General features: G+C 36.2%; 1 protein-coding gene across 2 annotated transcripts; it reads left to right on the forward strand.

Moving 5' to 3' along the window:
- Window positions 1-718: 718 nt before the first annotated feature.
- Window positions 719-15,926, forward strand: LOC128165527 (uncharacterized). Of its 2 annotated transcripts, none has more exons than XM_052830162.1 (30): window positions 719-830; window positions 1,621-1,641; window positions 2,409-2,554; window positions 2,952-3,100; window positions 3,326-3,521; window positions 3,713-3,889; window positions 4,260-4,405; window positions 4,512-4,782; window positions 5,026-5,195; window positions 5,967-6,132; window positions 6,756-7,025; window positions 7,167-7,358; window positions 8,008-8,225; window positions 8,379-8,470; window positions 8,561-8,685; window positions 8,802-8,966; window positions 9,135-9,255; window positions 9,348-9,606; window positions 9,701-9,863; window positions 9,979-10,110; window positions 10,210-10,812; window positions 10,912-13,239; window positions 13,326-13,520; window positions 13,637-13,792; window positions 13,953-14,112; window positions 14,205-14,365; window positions 14,497-14,627; window positions 14,723-14,831; window positions 14,968-15,163; window positions 15,398-15,926. In XM_052830162.1, exons 1-30 carry the CDS (start codon window positions 788-790, stop codon window positions 15,673-15,675), a joined length of 7,539 nt encoding a protein of 2,512 aa, XP_052686122.1. In that variant the 5' UTR covers window positions 719-787; the 3' UTR covers window positions 15,676-15,926. The 2 variants fall into 2 exon arrangements, with proteins under 2 accessions (XP_052686122.1, XP_052686123.1); XM_052830163.1 differs by having other exon boundaries at window positions 14,726-14,831.
- The last annotated feature ends 4,486 nt before the right edge of the window (window positions 15,927-20,412 follow it).

The raw sequence follows: 20,412 nt of genomic DNA on the forward strand, positions 1-20,412 counted from the left end.
AATCCGTAGTAATTCGTATGTATCAATTTGTATCCATTCCGTAGTGCATCCGTACTAACTCCGTATCATTAGATTTTCCGGTGTTAACCGTGGAAAATATTCCGTAGTAGAACCTAGGAGTTGGTCTGTGAATATGTGACTGGGGCATTAACGATTATTTGATTTTCCGGTGTCAACCGTGGAAAATATTTCGTAGTAGAACCGTGGAGTTGATCCGTGAATGTGTGACTGGGGCATGTGGAATTTTGAGAAACATGCGTCTTAAATAAATTTGTAAAATCTAATGTGAACAGATCCACCCAAATTCTCACCCCCCAAAAAACAACAACTACAAACAAATAAACAAAAAAAACCCCACAAAACATATTACAGATTAATTGTTGTGAGGGTAAAAATTAATTATTGTCTATGAAATTTATCTTATTTCTTCAAAACCTAAAGTTTTCATCATTAAAAAATATCAAGACAATATTACACTGTTAAAGTACACAATATCATAACGGTTAATTGATATCAAGATTAAGAACTATAACTGTGCTGACACATCATTCAGCTAGCACCCTCAGCAGACTGCGTTAACGTTCCCACAGAGCTCAGTGAGGTGGACCGAATGTTGTGACGTTTCCCCGTCTCACCTCCACAGCAGCTAGCGGGTTCAGTGGACGATTCCCAAAACAAAGCGTTCAAAATAAACAATCTACTACAGTGTTTTGAGGGGGTACACGTGTGGACTGTGGGGGCTCTGTATAAAAAGCCAGCATTGGGGACACTGCTGTTACACGGCAGAATGTTGCTTCTGCTTGCGGTCTCAACAGCCCTGGTGGCGGCAGGTAATACACACCGCTTTTTATATTCACTCAAATAATCATTGATTTGATTTTTAAGTATTTTCATAACTTGACCAAAAAATCCAATTATCGGAGTTATCGACATATAAAGAAACTTATTCTTCCACCAGCAGGTTGGGTTTAAATTGATAATATTTTGATTATGCAATGATTAATTTATTATATTACATTTTGGAGACAGTGACAATGCATGGTGAAATGAAATTTAAAAGTATCAAATCGCGAATAGCTAAAATAATTTTGGTAAAACATTATTGTTCCATCGAACTAAATGTTCATGGTAGATCATTTACTAATATCATATAACGTACGATATAAATAAATGTAATGATTCTATTCTACCTATATATCTATATCTTTATTGCGATATCAATAAATTATCTACCGTGAACATAAATTGCTTTTTAATTTACTTCGTATGAATAAAATCTAGCTTCGTTTAATTTAATTCGATTTATTTACTTTTATAAAAAGACAAATGGAATTGCATGAAAACCCAGAAATCCCCTATTATTCAGATTTTTCAAGATTTATCTTTTTAAAATTTTTATCAAAGATAAATTCGTTTAAATATTAGCATTATAATCATGATATTGTCATATCGTTAAATCATTTTGAATTGCTGAGCGAGTAAGATTTACAAAATTACAATTTCTTGTTCAGATCTGTCAAAGTTAGGTCATCTTTCTCTCCCTGTTTTCGAGGAAAGGTTCGATGATTTTAAATATACGTTAATTACACATTTTATAGCTTTAAATATGTTTTATTTTAGCCGCCCAGACTCCCAGTCAAGGTAAATTATTTTTTCCTGTGGTAAAATTGAGCATGTATTTTATTGCACAAGTATAAGGGACCATTCTGAATATTGAGAGGAAAACTAATGAGCATACATACTTTGAATGAAATTTAGTGACATTGGGACACACTAACCGCTACTTTTTTAAAAATATAATTTTTACATGATTCCCACACATTACAATATGATCGTTTGAAGAAAAAAAGCCGAGAGTTAAAACTAAATAAGTTAAAAAAGAAAACAAAGTTTGTTTTGTCGAGCACATTTATCTTCATGCACAGAAGTGTCAGTACAGCAGCCTGCACGCGATCAGTCGTATACCTCAATTTCTATATGAACTATTAGATGTACTCTAACTAATTACTAATCGCATAGAGTAATTTCAACAAATTTGTAACTTTTTTTAGACAGCAATTGCAGTCACGTGTCACACGCACTACAAAGTGAAAAAATATTCAGTTTAAAATGCACGATTTAAAACCAGTTAATGTGTCAAATCCCGTGGTTAATCCGTGGTTAATCCCGTGGTTAGAACAAGTTAATGCCAACGCTCGTGATCAAAATTTTCTATTCATTTGCTTATATTGTCGATGTTTTATTCACAGTGAATACTTTTTTAATCAATATGAGTATACAGTTAATATATTTCATATAACATGAACTAGTAGCTAGTTCTTTTTTAATCGCATCATTTGGTTGCTTGTTAAAAACAAGCACTTATGATGCAAAAAACACATCTAAAACCTTTTACACCAAACTGTTAGCCTATGAAAGCAATAAAGAGTACCTGTATGAGTATGAAACACAAGCACTTACCGGAATACCTATGGGGAGCACGATTTATTCCGGAATGAAAATGAAGTCCGACGTCAGGATCCAGTTCCGGTCCCGCTCGTCCGCTACCTTGAAGGTAAGTCGATTCAAATGTGTTAGCATCAAACTATTAATGAGCAGATTAAGATCACATACATATCTTTATAGTGGTCTTCAATTTAAATTCATCAATCATTTATTGTCAAGAAATTTCATTTACATAACCACTTTAATAAGTAACGTATTTGCACATCTTTCGAATGCTTGTCCTTGTAACACATCCGCAATTACAGTCATATAAAATAGCATGTTGAAATTATACATGAATGATTATATGTGACCATTTGCAAATCATCATTTTCAAAACACCTATCCGACATAAGTATAAAAAAGGGATTACACTTACTTTCAAATCCTCAACCAATCTAATTTTGAATCTAAAAAATACAACATGCAAACACCTCATTCACTGACCTACTCCCTTCACTTCTCAGATGGACAAGTTGACCTTTGCAAAGATCAACGACCCTATAGAGTCGGTGGACCCGACCCAGCAGCAGGTGCCCGCGGAGATGTTCCAGCCCCTGACGGGGAGGGACGCTGAGCAGATGCTGACGGACCTGTCCAGACCTATCAACTTCAGGTAGGGAGAGGGAAGATCTACTGGGTTCTACGTTGCTTTTGAATTTGATTTCTTACGATGAAAGACTGGCTGGTCGGAAGAACTACCTTTTATTTTAAAACTCTTTCTTTTTAGTAGCTAGGACAACCAAATATTACCAAAAATATTAAGATATAGATAATAAAAATAAATACTGACGATAATAGTGGTATAAGTCTAACGTGATTAAAAAGTGTGTTTTGCTAGGTACGTCCGCGGCAACGTTCGGGATATCCACCACGAAGCAGACGATCCGGAATGGTCCGTCAACGTTAAGAAAGGTCTGCTCAGTATGCTGGAGATGAACCTTGAGAAGAGGAAGGAACTCAGAAAAAGCGGCGCCATTCCGCAAGTTCTCCGTCCGCAGTCTTCCGACGAAGGTTCTATGTTCACAGTCATGGAGGTAAATTAACAACAATAAAACTCTCATTCAAGATAAACGCAATGAAAGTACATAAATTTAGCGTATTTGCTGTGAAAAATATTTTAAAAATTATAGGGTTAGAACTACTCAGACCAAATGAACAAATGTGTGAGTAAAATATCGGTATATAATATAGGAATACGTGACATAATCTGTGCTTGCATTGGTAGCCCAGCATCGTCGGGGAGTGTGAAACACTGTACAGAATCAGTCCTTGGACATCCACCAGTGGTAATCCATGGATGCATATCACAAAAGTCCGGAATTACCAACACTGTCTGGACAGGCCAAAGTACTTCGCCTCTATGTTCCATTTACGACAGTGCGCCGAATGTGTCAGGGAGCGGGTAGGTGCTGGTGTCTGAAGGAGGATTGAGGAAGAAATATCACACGCATTAAGGCTTTGGTCTTGGCATTTGTCTGATCTGCTGTTGACTTTTAAGAATGCATATATAGTTATGACTGAAGTTATTCAAAATACTTCACATGTTCTGATTCTTAAATTACCATTCGTTCATCACGTCAATTAGCTTATTAAAACATTTGCAACCTAGCAGATTTATAAATATAATTATATGTCTATCTTTTCATTATAATATTCATAAATTTGCGCTTCAAAATATCTTTTAAAACTGATATTCATTTTATGTTGATGGATATCTGATGAAGACATAACAGTATAGCTGTCATACTTGTATCTTTCTATTGCCCCACCAGTCGGAACCGCTGAGATCCGCCTCACAGATCAGATACACCCTCCGTGGAAACATGCGACAGTTCCAGATCCAAAGCGCCATTGCAGAGAGCCAACACGTGTTCACACCGTACTCCGCCAAAGGAGGACATGTTGCTACCTATCTCAAGTAGGTGTCCAAATGTCTCATACAGATATACCCTTTTCAATGACTGCAACGTGTACCTGTACAATGCAGGTTCAAATAGGTTGAAAACGAGTTTCATATTTTACAGTCAGACCCTGAATTTAGTCAAAGAGGAGGATGTGAAGACCAGTCTCTCAGAGCCGCAAAGCCTAACAAAAGTCAAGTCTGGATTGCAGTACAGCTCCCGCGAGCTTGAGCTGAGAGACTCCTCCAGCATCTTGCAGCAGTCCAGTAACAGCCTGTCCACGGACAAGTCGTCTCCAGAATCGCCACAACATTCATCATCATCCAATCATCATCCATCACCCCAGCCTCCCAGTCCGCAGCCAAAAACAACGAGCAATCAGGCGGCGGATAGGGTGCGTTCCGTAGATATTATAATCTTGGTATTGAGAAAAGATGTGTATCAGCTAGTGTTCTTGCGATATGTAAATTCATTTATTTGTTTTTTCTTATTTTAGACGTAAAAATTTCCGAAACTTTTGAATTGAAACACACCGTCGTTTAGTGCTACTTTAAATAATTAGGATTTATATAGTTTCATTGTATAAATCGGTTTTACAATGTAGTGCAATTATCAAACCGTTATATATACAATTCAGATTAGAAAGTTGTTGAAAATGTTGGAGGTGTTTATGAAACCAACCATACAACCCGAAGCAGGTCCTCTCTTGATGTCACTATTAGAGGAGATCCGAACGGCTGATTCTGAGAGCCTAAGAGCAGTATATCGAGAAATGTTCCAAACGGCGAAAACAGACAGCAAACAGTTGTAAGTTTGTGCTAAAAATATTAAGAAAGGTGTTTTATAGTAAATGAAGATGTTTATTCATCTACATTAGAGACACGGCTTGATACCATGTCTCTATTGTAGATGAATAAACATTTTAATTTTACCATTCTTTCATATTAAGAAATGTGTTTGATACTTTGGCTTTATTGTAGATGGATAAACATCTTAATTTTACTCTTCTTTTAATTCTGGAAGCCCTTAATTTTGTATGAAAAATGGACAAACGTCATAAATTTGAAATAATATTAATGAAATACATTTTTCCAAAGCTCTTAAAGATTTTATTTCTAAAGTCTTCTCAAAGTTGCGTTTTTTGGCCTTTGTTTCTTAGAATAGAAATGTCATCTTATACGAGAATAAAAGAAAAAAAATTAATTAGAAAAACCTGTCAGGTATTACTATCTTATTTTCATATTATCTTATACAACAATGAAATATGACAAATATTAATTTAATAATGAAAGACGTATAGAAGATTTAATAAAATTAATTATAGAAATATTAGATAATGAGAAACGATACGACACACAGAAAAAAGATGCCGGTGAGTCATACATTCGCATATATTTAATTTTCTATACAATATACTAGTAACTAAAATATCAATAGTTTTTGCTTAAATACTTTTTTTAACCTTGTGTCCTTTACAAAAAATTAGATTATTGGGAATCAAAATTTGTACATGTACACATTTTGATTCCCAATTATCAACATTTTTAATTGTCTGAACAACAATTTATGACCAAACAGCAAGATGCTGATGGACATCCTTCCATCTGCCGGAACTACTCCTGCTACAGAAGTCCTGGTGGACTCCATCCTCAACGACCAGCTCCCACAGTCCGAGGCTGTCGTGGCTCTGGGCATTCTGTCTCTCTCTGCCAGACCAGATGTTCTGATTGCCAAGAAACTTCTGGTAAATTTGCCTGTGTTAAATTGAATGATTATTGAAACCTTTTCTTTAGCCAGGGCATTTGAACATCTTCACGTACCAAAATTCCAATTAATGACATTTGCGGGTTCACTTTCAACTTTAGTTTGTCTCTTTGCCAAAGGCTTCAAGTAAAGTCGCATGTAATAAATACATGTAAATTAAAAAAAAACCAAACACTTCCTATCTTGGAACACTTTATCACGTTTAACAATTTTAAATAATACCGATGGTACACTTCTTCCAACCTCTTCACACTTCTTCTCATTGAACAAGCATCATTCTTGGTAGGGAATCGTGGGAAGACAAGCCGCGGTCAGCCAATGATGACAGAGCTGTCTGGGTCTATATAATAGTGAGCTCAGTCTTTATCGGCGGGCCGCGCTTGTTCAGTTCACCAGTCCGAACACTGATGCACGTTTTTCAAATTTGTCTGCACGTACTTGTTCAGAGAACTTAAAATCAAGTAATTATTTTCAGATTTTTCTTCTGCACTATACAAAATCTTGCAATATGAATGAAATAGATGGCATTCTGAAAAAACAATATCGGCAAAAATTCAGTTCTATGGCTTTGACCTTTTGGCATTATATTTTTTTTTTCATCAGGATCTGACAAGAAGCAGCCAAGTTATAAAGGACAGATATCTAAAAAGAGCTGCTTTCTTATGCTTGGGATCAGTAGCTGGAATGCTGAGAGAAGAAGGATGGAGAAGATCTCGTGAAATTTCACGCCAAGAGGAAATTGTCAAAACACTGATTTCCCAGGAATCGCGGTCACAGACTAGGAATGAATTAAAATCAAAGAAAAGAGAGTTAGAAGACTTGAAGAAGCGAGAACATAGTATCAACACAAAAATAAAGCAGGAAATTGTGAAGGTGGGTAATCTTAAAAAGAAGACCAGCGAAAACACACATAGCAGCCTTAACAAATATTGATGTGTGCTAATAGGTTAAAGATATTCTAAAACCTAAATTTTAAACGTTGCATCATTGATTAATGATTACCTTTTTACACAGGAATTACAAATGTTGATGAGGTCTACTGTTTTTGACGACAAAATACTGAGCTTCAAGACAATTGGTAACGCTGGACTTTGGGAAATGATCCCAACCATTAGGACATATATACAGGATAAATCTCAGCCGCAGATGCTCAGAACCCAAGCTATTTACAGCTTGCGAAAACTTGCCCGTCATTACCCAGACGATGTGAGTGAATTTTGCATTTACATAAAATAGGAAAAATACAAAGTTTTCTTCGAATATTACTGCATCAAATACATTATTTAAAATTAATTTAAATAATTTTATCTTAAAGGTACTTAATTTTGAAACAGGAAACACTGTTTGAATTCTGTTATTCCATTCATAACTATCATGTTTCTTATCTAATATATTGCAAGTTTGATTACTAAAATCTTAGTGTGGTTTCATCTTTAAAAAATTCAAAAATTTTAAATATTTACAAATTTATCCCATTTTGAAGTTGACATTGAAGTCTACGGGGGAAAATGCATTTCTAAATATATCTTCATAGTACAAATAATTTTTTCACAAATCTCTTGGTGAAAAGTTGCAAAAGCTTTTCGTTGAAAATAAAAAAAAATTTCAATATTTACCGTGCATATTATTAAACATTCAATTTTTTAAATTTTTGCAAAGGGTAGAAAACTCTTCAAATAAGTTCCAAGTGCAAAAAGTTAATTCAATCGAATGCATACATATTCGTAAGTTCGGTTTATGTCAGCCTCAAAATAAATTTAAAACAGATATTCAATATAGTTCATATTGATTCAATCAAGATTGTTAAGTTCACCTCAGTTATGGATGTATTTTTTCTTGTCCTTTACTCCTCTAGATTCAGACAACATTGCTGCCTCTTTATTTCGACCAATCAGAGAAGGAGGAGGTGCGGATTGGTTCTTACCTCGTGATGACGTTCACCGAGCCCTCCCGCCAGCTTCTGGAGATGGTGGCTCAGTCCCTCCACAGGGAGAGGAATCCCCACGTCGGAACATTCGTCTACACACATCTAGAACAAATGTCCAACAGTACTTACCCGTGCCTCATGTCCTGGTAATCCTTGTTTGTGCTCTGTTGTCTCCCTATTGAGAGAGAAAATTTTATATTAAAAATCCCAACTACAACGCAAAGAAATTCAAAATAAAGCTCAACGACAGTAACATGAAAATAAAAGTTGTATATCTAAATTATTCTTTTATTTGCCAGGGCAAAGAACGCTAGCTTTGCTATGAGATTTGCCAAGAAGTTTAGCCCCATGTATCATTACTCGAGGTTCATGCATCTTTCTGGATTTAATGGTATGCACACAATTCATAAACAATGTACACGTAAGTCGTCCTCGGCAGTATACACGTTATGATTTAAATATGGCTAATTCTGTGATACAGAAATGCACAAGATGGGAGCAGCAGCCGAACTTGGTCTTGTTACCACCCCGGAAGAATTCATCCCACGTGCTGGTGCCGTTAATCTCCACACTTATGTTTTTGGACGTTCTGTAAACTTTGCAGAGGTATTAATTCCATTAGAAACATTTTTGTTGCATTTGTTTTGAAAAACTAATCTTTGAATTGAATTTCTATGTTACATTTAGAACACATGATCTTATTTTTGTTTGAATTTTTCTAGATAGGATTCAATACAGAGGGGCTACAAACACTGGTGTCTAAACTGGTGGGTCCTCTCGGTGAACTAACAAAGGGCAAGTCACTCGTAGACGTTCTGAAACAGCGAGTAAGACGAAGCGCTGAATCCTCGCAACCTTCCGATCCTATAAGTCAGATCCACAAACAGGTAGAGACAATATCAACCACTCCACCGCAAGATCACTGTTGCACCATTTAATGAAAAATTCTCGCTTAAATGTAACAACCAATCATCCGAAGAAGATGTATATTGTTTTTTTTTGCACTATATATACTAGTAAGTTTTCTTATCTTAATTGCACACCCCAAATCTTAGTTGAAGGTGTCTCCAAGGACAAGTCCTACACCAAAAGGTCACATGTACATGAAAATGATGGGCAATGAACTCCAGTATATAACTCTTGATGGTACTTTGGTGGACACCCTACTTAGAGAAGGTAGATGACTGCGTGTGACATTTATAACGACAATGGTGTACCTACAATCACACAACGGTTTTAAACTTCGCTCTATCGTTGTATATTTACAGGAAAGCTGTTGTCAGGTGTTTCAGAACAAGATTTGAAGACTGGACTAAACGTTGAGGTACATAGGTCAACGATGCCACTTGATGCTGAAATAATGATTCCTTCCGAGTGTGGCCTTCCCCTGCGTCTAAAACTCCATGGAACCGCTGCTATCAAAGTAACGGGCAAAGTGGGAGTAACAGGAATGCCATCAATCTTTGAAATCAATCGTCCTGGAAAACAAGCAAAGGAACTCAGCTTTAATTTTGAGCTCAGACCAAGGTAAGATAACCGAATGACAAACGAAATAATTCCAATTACTTCTTCCATAGTTGCGCAAGTTTAATAAAATAAACGGTTTTGTCAATTATTTTAGTGTTTTGTTTCAACTACGAGGAGAAATGGAAATGGATGCGGAGTACTTCAAAATGGGAGTTGCTTTGAAAACAATGGCGCATATGGAAACTCCACTTTCTCTTACCGCATCAGCCAATTTACCTAAGGCTAAATTTTACACGAAATTCAATGTTGAAAAACTCGTAAGTGTACCAATTGCAAAACCATATTGTATCATTGTGTACAGTCATGATTTGTAACACTGACAAATAACGCCTTTAGGGATTTATGTTTCATTCATGAATTTCGTTCTTATAGAGTGAGAAAATTGCCAGGCTGGAAGTTTCCCCATACACATATTTCAAAGAAGATCCATCAGAAATAACCAAATATCCTTTGCCAAGAGAAACGCAAGAAATCAGTGTAGCGAAAAATGCAAAGGTTTTCCCGGTATGTTTTGTACATGTACAAAGTTCCGAGTTTATGTTGAATATTTTACTTCACCGTTCAAGGATTCACTTTAAAAATTCTTTGAATATTTTTTTTCAGATGTCAATGGCTTATGGAAAACAAACTTTAGGACTTGAAATCAAACTAAGCGGGCAAGCTGTCGTTCGTGACTTTGAAATGGACGTTCCATACTATCCTATGATCGGGAAGCAAGAAATGATCGTCACTCTTTCTCCTGGAACTGATCCTCAGAAATATGTTGAGATTCAGTTTCAGTTAATGAAACGTATGTCGCAATCCAAACAACAACCAACCTCCGAGGAGAGTTCTAGTTCGACCGGTTTATTATCATGGGTCTCTAGTTTGATTGGAAGCGATCAATCCGACCAGAGCTCACCCTCCTCTTCATCATCTTCCTCTACTTCTCCCCCAAAAGACATCCGATCAAAGGATACATCTTTAAAGGATCTTCTAGAACATCTAAAAGAGTCGCAGTCTGTTCATCCCGATGGATCTGTAGTCACGCGAAACAACAGCATGGGATTAATTTTCAATGTCATCGGGATTGACCAATCTAGGTCCATTAAACGACACTTTCACATCAGCATGGCCGCTGGTATGAACCCTAGCTCAAAGACCACATCCATTCTTCTCCGGATGAATAGATCCCCTATTCCGACGATGGAAACTAAACCATGGAATGTAAGTAATTAAAAGATTTGGATATTTTAAAATTGATAGACTTATTTGTATCGGAATATGTCGAAAACATTTGTTAACCAAAATTATAATTTCTTTAAGATGGACGTTGCTGTCAACGTTAACTTACCAAGCAGACTCGCTGACCCGTCAGAATTGTTGTCAGACGCTTATCAAAGAGAGCTTGAGCAGCAAATAGAAGTTTACGTGAGAAGACATGGAGAATCCGACTACCACAGGTGGATTATGCTTGAAGAACCACGCTGGGAATCCTCTGTTCTTCAGAGACTTCTAAGCTTATCTGACACTCAGGAGGTCATCGATGAGGTCATGAACTCTGAACTTTCCAAATCCGAAGAGTCGGGAACCCCAGAGGACAGGAACATTATTGATCTCATTAGAAAACAAAAACAAATTCTTAAAGAAGCACGAAAGATTTGGCAAAGATCTTATGATTCCTTACGAGTGCAGGATATAAAAGCAAAGTTATCTTCCCTGATCAAAAGGTCAGAGAGTGTCAGGAAAGATCTAGAGAAGGATTCAGCATCAGTTTCAAAAAGTGAAAAATCAGACGCACTTCGCAAATATTGTGCACTACTTCAACAACTGATTGACCAAAGATTGGACGAAGCTGTTCGTTCTTCAAGAAGGTCACTTTCATCAAAGGAAAGACTAGATATTGCAAAATCATTAGAGTCTAGCAAGGAATCTTTGAGAAAGATTTTACAACAGCAGCATCGTTCTCCTTCCAAAGTAGATTCGTCTAATTCACCACCTAGCTCTGTTCAAATCGATTCTTCATCGGTCAGTGAAAGTGATTCTGAAGAAATTAAAGAATCTAAGAAACCAGAACAAAAAGATAAATCACAGCAACAACAACAGCCTTCTCAACAGTCCCAGGACACCGTGTCTAGCAATCAGCCTTCCAAAGTGTCTAGTAGTTCGTCTTTGTCAAAGTCTGTGTCAGAACTTTTGCAAAAACAGAAAGATGTGGTTCAGGATATTTCCAGGTCAAAGGAATCAGAGGGATTGAAATCTGTTGATGAGAAAAAAATCAAGGAGGCACTTCTTTTAGCAAAAGAAGTTACTGAAAAGATTCGTCAAGAAAATTCTGGCCCATCTCCTCAAAATATCGAGAGGGAAAGACAAAGACTCATGAAATCCGTCATTCAACAACAGCAAATAATGAAATGTTTGGAGCAGCGGGTAAAGAAACCACAAACCGCCTCCGGCAAATCTGAAGACCAAATAAAAGAAATTCAGAGAATTATGCAAGAAATTAAACAGGAAAATAACAGATTGTCGAAAATAGCAGCTACGTCTTCTCAACAAAAGAGAGAAAAGGAAGAAGCAACGATAAGATATTCTCAGAGTGAACAGGATACACTGGGTCGTCTGAGACAAGTTCAGATGTCACAAATAATTGCTACACAGCGATTAGCAGTAGAGGAACAAGGATCAAAGACAGACCAGTCCAAACAGATTCAACAAATAAGAGAAGTCATGAATACTCTTGGTCAAACGGAGATCCAAATAATGTCGATTGTTTCTCAAAAGAGTGTAGCAGAACACCCTGTCGATGTTGTTAGAAAACTTGTGGAAGTTTCACATATGCAGCATAGTTTACTGGGTTTAGTTGCAGAATGTGCTAGAGATGAATTGGTCAGGTCTGTTTCTAGATCCGAGGCAAAGGACTCCGAAATAGAAACTTTGAAAAAGAGGGCAGAATCAAAACAGGTTGATTGTCTGCAAATGTTGAGATCAATAATGACATCCAGGTCATTGAAACGAACTGTTTCTAGTCTTAGTGGATCTGAACGACAGTCGCTGAAAAGGCTTCACGGCGAGGTAGAGGATATTCGATCAAAGCAGATTGAAATAGAAAAGAGTGTAAGAAAAATTGACCAAGACAAAGAAAAATCTGCCATGAAACCAGATTCAGCGACGATTAAAGATCTTGTTTCAAAATCCAAAGCTGTCCAAGATAAAGTACAGAAAATTGAAAGTGATATAAGATCACTAAAACTGCATCAAAAGGTAGCAGACACTACTATAGAACCCCAACAAAGAATAGAAGTCCAAAAGAATATTGTCGAGAAGATCAAAAAGATGATCCCTGATTCATCAATGAGTTCACAAGAAAAGGAGTCTGCCAAGGTCTCAGTGACAAGTCAGTTAAGTAAACTAGAGGAAGTGAAAAGAAAGCTCCAAGAACTTAAAAGAGAAGAGTCTCAGGAAAAAGCAGCAAGCCCTAACCAAAGTTCTCGGCAAATTCAATCCCCTGTTACAAGTCCACCTAGCAGTAGGATACAAAATCTAGAGCCATCCGCTCGAGGTGAGCTTCGGGCTGAGACTGGCAGGGAAGTCTGTATATCTATGAAAGCAGAATATGGATTGGAAGGCGAAAAGAAGAAATTATTCGATGTTCAGGTAAGTAAATGTTTACCTTGAAATTTGACTCAGCGCTTTTACTCAAATGCCATCAAGAGATCATACAAGAATATTTGTCTTTTTAGATACTCGGAACACCATCTTTGGAGCAAATATTGTGGGAAAGATCACAGAGATCGCCTTTAGAGAGAAGCAGCATCACCAAAAGGTATCTCGAGAGGAAACACAATGGTTCCGAAGAAGTAACCTCAGATTATCTAAGACTCCGTCTGGAAATGAATATGATACGGCATTTACATGTCCGTGCTCATTGGGAAAAGGTAAAGGAAAACAAATATAACAACATTTGTTATTGAAATTCTTATCTCCCAATGAAGATCGTTTTCATCAAAACAATTACAATTTTCAGTGCTGTTATCTAATATTGGTCTTTTAGAACGAATTACCTCGTTTGCTTGAGGAGTATGTCTGGCGAACCCATGAAGCCTTCAAAGCTATGATGTATGGACAGATGTACACAGAGTATCCACACTCATTCCGTCCCAAAGACAGACTAGAAATTCTACTTGACCTCAGGAGAAACAACAGACAAGTAGGTTCAAAATCATTTGTTAAACTTTACATTTGTTAAACGAGTATGGCATTAATGTCTCAGCTGAGGGTTATAGTAGGGCTTAATTCCTCTATATATATACTGGAGACTAAAACGGAGGACATCATGAAATCATTTTTTTATTTTATTTTCCCCTCAGTATGACACCGAATTAAAACTTCCGGAAGAATCCAATTTCATCAGAGGAATGTGGATGCCGTACTTTGGGCCATTCATGTTCGAGTCCGTTCAGAGTATAAGGGATGGAGTCCACCGTTCTCTCCCGGAATCAACGTCGAGCATAACCAGTCGTCTGCCAGGTAAGGTATAACATAATGAAATTGTTAAATATTTATAAAAAAAATTTCAACAGTAAAGTATCCCTCTTTATTTTATTTTTTGATGACATTAGGACAATGCGAGATGAAACACTCCCAAATTCGAACGATGGACGGAAAGGAATACAGCATTCCAGACACGAAGGAGTGTGAAGTCGTAATGGCTATGGACTGCTCCTCCTCAAAGCACTTCGCCATTAAAACTAAGATGGATTCCTCCGACTCCACCAAACGAGTGAGTTGATAATTAGAATTTGTTTGAACACAGAGCTTGAATATAGACTCAGCGTTTCCTTACATTTCATTCTAAATAAAGAAAATAAGCAAAAACATTAATCACTTGAAATTGTGTGTTGATTTTGATAGGTAGTGGAAGTACAGATTGAAGGCAAGAAGTTGGAGATAGTTCCCATGAATTCTTCACTAGTTGTAAGAGTTGATGGTCATATACGACAAGTTCCAGAGGAGTCTTCTATCACTATCAGCCAGTCCACTGGGTAAATACTGTTATTCATTGAAATTATTTTAACTAATAGTAATCTAATTTCTAACGTCTCACCTACAGTAATGCCTCATGTATTTTCGTACTCAGCAGTATCCCATCAACTATTAAAGTCAGTCGGAGTCAAAGAATTGTTTCCGTCTTAGCCTCACAGAAGGGTGTTCGTGTGTCTTCTGATGGACGTAAAGTATCTCTCAAGGTTTGTACGTTTTACCCATGTACTCAATGGAAAACAATCATTTCTGTTTAGTATGAAAACAATATAGATTCTTCCTTTTCTCATATTTGTCGACATATTGGTTACTCATGGTTTTATTGGACTAATTATGTTTCAGATATCCCCATTCTACTACTCTCAAATTTGTGGTTTGTGTGGAAACTTCGACGGCAAACAAGGAAACGAGTTCCAGAGTCCTAGTAGGACCGATCGCTCCGACTCCAGCTGTCTCGTCCTTGATTACCTCGTTCCAGATAGCAAATGTGACTCACAAAGTATCAGAAAGGAGTGCCAACAACCACATACTTCCTCGTGTAAGTGCTCTTGTGGATGTTGAACCTCTATTGAAATGCAAATTCAAGCATTCAAATCAAATTTGCGATTTGTTATCCTTAATGATTCAAGAAAACAATTGATTGAATTGTTGATTGATTGATTACTTATTCACTGTTTTACGTCCTGTCAAGGCTCATATTTTAACGTCCTTAGATGTTCGCGAAGTGTTTTACCTGCAAACAAAAGTGTCTCGTTGTTGGTTGTTTTTGTAGCTGGATGCCAGCTGGAAAGCAAAACCATTAGAAGAACCCGTCTACACAAAGGAGAATCCCAGCTCTGTCTCTCCCAGGAACCCGTGAAGAGCTGTCCGAGTCAGTGTAAACCAGTGGACCCAAAGTCTACCCCCGTCCGTATGGCTTGTTTCCCTCATGACAGCGCTAAAGCAAAGGAGCTAGAGAGAGATAGCTTCAAGCGCCCTCTTGATCTTAAGGCCCAGCAAGCAGACTATACCGAGTATGTCCAGGTTCCAAGGAGCTGTGGAGAAATGTAATCACTTTCCGTCACAGAACGATCACGTGCACGCTGTACAACCTCTGGTGGTGGTACGAGGACTTATGACATGTAAATAAAGACAGTCCTTACTGGCGGCTTATTCTTCCAAGAAGCGTTTGCGTTGGAAACATAGTCTTGTAATAATTAAATTAGACATTCGCATTATTTTAACAAGTTTTATCAGGTTATGTAATTGTATTTTTTTTTAATAACGAATAAAATGTGCATGCAGCAGTGAAAATTCTAGAACATGTTTGTGTGCTTTTGTTATACAGAGTTTTCTCTGACGTGTTAAATAGCGGTACCATGGAATGGTATTAAACTTTCATCTGAACACTTGGCAATGCGTGATGGAAGAAGACATTTGTTGTAAGATGTCAGTAAACAAGTCAATGCCCTGAACATTGTGTCTTGATATTACAATCAGAATGTACAGTAAGGATGGTAAACAGCAATATCTTTTTCATGTACAGTGTGTGTATAGTGCCACCTTTCCGTACCCATATTAGCATTATAAAGATAAGCAAAATCCCCATTCAGCACTTATATTCTCTCAAGGCACGACTTTATCGCCAGGTGCTCAACAGTGCGATTATTATAAAATTGCTTTACATGACTGAAGATTAAAAAATAGTAATCGGTCAACTGAAAACTTAAATCTAATATTACATACATGTTGTTTTTTCTCCTCTTTTCTTGAGAATGCCGATACAGTACTGTAGTCAATACAGAATCTGAAAAACCTACCTGAAATCTACACGATCCAGTAAACGGACATGACTGCGTGTGAATAAGGGCATTCCTTTAACACTTTCTAACTGCTTTCAAACGCATTGTTTAGCTAATCTAATAAAAACTGAAATTCAAAACTATGATAAATAACTTCTACATTATATAAATAGTGCCTGTTTTGAGATTGAAATTGACAAGCAGGTGTAAATTTCAACGTTATCCTCCCAAACAGGAACTATTCATTTTATTATACTGAATGTCTTAATTTTAGAGATCTTTTACTGCTTTTATATAGACTACGGCGAACCGTACACGCATAATTTACGCGCATGTAACAATTCGTTTTGTTATACTTTCATGTTAAATACTGAAATCTGATTGGTTAAGACGCAGTTCATAATCCTTTCTATTACCCTCAGCGTTAGCAACGCACTAAGCAACGGGTAACATTAAAAATTGTTATACTTTCATGTTAAATACTGAATTCTGATTGGTTAAGACGCAGTTAATAATATTTACTATTACCCTCAGCGTTAGCAACGCACTTGGCAACGGGTAACATTAAAAAATGTAACATGCGCGAAAATTATGCGCGTACGGTTCGCTGTAGAATTCACGTTATTCCTATATAAAAGCAGTAAAATTTTCTTAAAATTTAAAAAAAAGACATTCAGTATAACAAAATAAATAGTGCCTGTTTGGGAGGATAACAGTTGAAATTGACACCCCTCGAAAACCATTGTCAACCTCCGCTTCGCGTCGGTTGACAATGGTTTTCTCGGGGTGTCAATTTCAACTGTTACCCTCCCAAACAGGCACTATTTATATAGTGTTACCCGTAGCTAAGTTTGTTGCTAACGCTGAGGGTAATAGAACAGATTATCAACTGCGTCTAAACCAATCAGATTTTAGTATTTAACATGAAAGCATAATAACATTCATTGGTGTCTCTTTTGTTCTTGACTTTGCATGGACTGTTTCATGGTGAATCAAAACTAAGCATCATTGAGAGCACGGACTCCACGAACTTGCATGGGCTGACCTCATTCATCCAAGTAGTTTTAATAACCCTGGTAACTTTTACACATAAATGGGAGAATCGGCTGTTCCTTCTGTCGTATATGCTGATAGGCAAAATCGATAATTCGTACCTGCTGGACTTGATGTATACATACCAACTGCATTCTTTCCTCTTTTTTATTAACAGACCTACTTCACTTGATCAATGCAAACCTTAAACCACCAATTCTACTGGTATTCTTTTACAGGAAATATATATTGCACCCCACATTTTCTTCTGAACACAGCATTTGAATTCTGATTCTTAATCACAAAATATGTCAACAGATATCGAAATACCCATAAAGCTAATTAATTGGTTTACAGTAAGTAAATGTATCTTACTCCCACAACAAAACAGAAGGGACAATTATTGACAAAGAAAGACAAAGATTAAGAAAACATATGGATGACATTTAATATAATAACAGATGGAAAATATAAATATACATGTATATTCATAACTCAAAAATTCTTTTCATATCTTGCTAAAAGTCCATAAACATATTCAAGTCTATACCAATATAACGTACTGATTAGTGTCGAACCGATGAATAAGTGTAAACTGCGATGGATCTTATGAACATTTACATGTAGGTCTATCAAGACAAATATAACCACGATCTTGCAATGTGATATAAATACGTAATATATTCTAAGGGTGTCATGTCCGATATCTTGGTCGTCCGTGGCAGAATCCGTGTCCTCTTCCACTCTATGGACAATTCTGTCAGACACGTTGCAAAGGTGATAGGAGAAAATGCAATAACATAGAGGGATGCTATTTCAAGAAAAGCACAGGTGAGAGAGTGAAGTTTAAAGTATTGTGAATTTTATGTATTTTTTCTTGAATTGTTGAGATTGACATGAATATCTTTGTAATATGTTCAAGATAGACTATGTTATAATTCCTTGTGTGTGTTCCTAGTCCTCGATAAAACTATGGTGATCCAGCAAAAAACACGACTAAGATTGCATTGATATATTGCACAGACTTTAAGATACAAACTTGCAAAATATCCAACTCGCTTATGAATTTTGAGTATGATCATATAGTATTAAGTTAGAGGATTTATAGTATACCTTACATTTTTTATTCTTTTGTAGGGAGATGTAGATAGAATATTGTTCCATTTGCCTAGTCCACCACGCAGAGAAATGTTAGTTTACTTTACAGTCCATGTGGCACGATATACACTGGATAGATGGATAGTTCGCATAAAGCCCAGACAATATACAATCAAAGACGCTAATGTTTATCAAATGATTGATTTATGCCTTCCAGTTTGACTGGATCATATCAAACAATGTAAAAAAATAAAACATTATTTTCAACTGTACGTGGCCTAGGAGGTCAATATTTTATTATATTTTTTTCTATTTTGTCCTACATGTAAAAAAAAAAAAAGATATATTGTTTACCAAAACTATATTATTAGTTATCATTATTCCCGTCGTCCAAAGAAATAACGCATTGTTTAATGTTTTCAGCTTTGGCTTCACACTATAAGGTGGTAAGGTTTTCATGTACCCTTGAGTGCAATATTCACCCTTCCTTCTGCTCGCTGAATATTGTACTACTCGGATACAGTGTAGGTAAATCATCTTCCTAACCTGAAAAACCCAGCAAGAATTGTTTTTTATTCTATATTTTAAACCATTGTTAATAAAAAATCTGTAATACTGACACATGTCTGTTCATAGTATGAATGCAGTCAAAACAAAATTATCACAGACCAAGTCGCGTTAGATCATTGGTGAGGAATTTCCGATTGAAACATTACACGTATGACGAATTCAGAATTGTCAATTAACAGTAAAGAGAGGTACTTATACGTTTCATTCCAAATTAGTTTTAAAGCGTACTATAAAATTTAAAGTTAAAAATAATATTTTCATCTTTAAAATGAATTTTATATAATACATACATGTATTCTAAAATGATTTCCGCTTCCTTTAGACATTTTGATGAATCATATTTCTCTGACAAAAATCAATAATCGATCGTGTAGTTATTAAACAAATTCTTAAACCTCAAATTTGATTATGAAAAAAAGTTTCTTTTATAGAAAAAAGAATGCAAATAAAACAAACAAGTACACAAAAAGCCAATTATGTTGAAAGGGCTGGTAGACTAAAAATATATTAGAAGTGAGAAAAAAAACATATTTGCACTATCATGACTATAGGGAAGTGATACTGTTTGAAAGACTCTCGCGTATCGTTTGCCTAAATTTGGCATTCCTCTTAAGTTTCATATAATTCCCAATACTTGATATCAGATGTATATCAGAGATAAATACTTAATAAATACTCAAAATAACACACACAACCCAGCTATTGTTATGGAAGAGCTAGTGGTGCTTATCATTATTATTTTTGGATGCTTGCAAACTCATGGCATCACACCTACACCATGCGACAAAAGAAGGTATTTGTAACATATATATATTTTTATAATTGTTTTTACTATTTACTTGGTTTATTATCAGTGGAACCATTTTAGGATATGTAATACATGTCCATTTTAAATTATCAATGCATTTTAGATCAGATTGCTGCGCGGGTTACATGCTTAGGGAAAACGAGGGCAGGTGTGTAAGTAAGTACATGGACATGTATGCCCACAATTATACTACTCATATCAATTAATATTTTACAAACGATTTCAAATTGTTGAATAATTATGAATAGGTATTAATCTAATAAACATATAGTATAAGAAAACTATTAAATTATTGTTGCAATTTGTGATAGTTTGTTACCTCCATAAAATTTTTAATGAATATAATGTATTTTAAGAGTGTCCTGTTGGATTTAGTGGTCCTCTGTGCCAGATACCGTGTCCATTCCCATTCTATGGACAGTTCTGTCAGACACTTTGTAATTGTGGTCGGAGTTAATGCAGCAACATAGAGGGATGCTTCTTCAAGAGAACTTGTGA

The sequence above is a fragment of the Crassostrea angulata genome, chromosome 10, assembly GCF_025612915.1.
Source record: "Crassostrea angulata isolate pt1a10 chromosome 10, ASM2561291v2, whole genome shotgun sequence".
Taxonomy (NCBI): Eukaryota; Metazoa; Mollusca; class Bivalvia; order Ostreida; family Ostreidae; genus Magallana; species Magallana angulata.

Excerpts from the sequence above, each read along its gene's own strand:
- LOC128165527 (XM_052830162.1), top strand. The coding sequence starts at position 788 with ATGTTGCTTCTGCTTGCGGTCTCAACAGCCCTGGTGGCGGCAG. Across the intron at positions 1,642-2,408 it reads CGCCCAGACTCCCAGTCAAG|CCTATGAAAGCAATAAAGAG; the intron begins GTAAATTATTTT and ends CCAAACTGTTAG. Across the intron at positions 10,813-10,911 it reads TGGAAACTAAACCATGGAAT|ATGGACGTTGCTGTCAACGT; the intron begins GTAAGTAATTAA and ends AATTTCTTTAAG.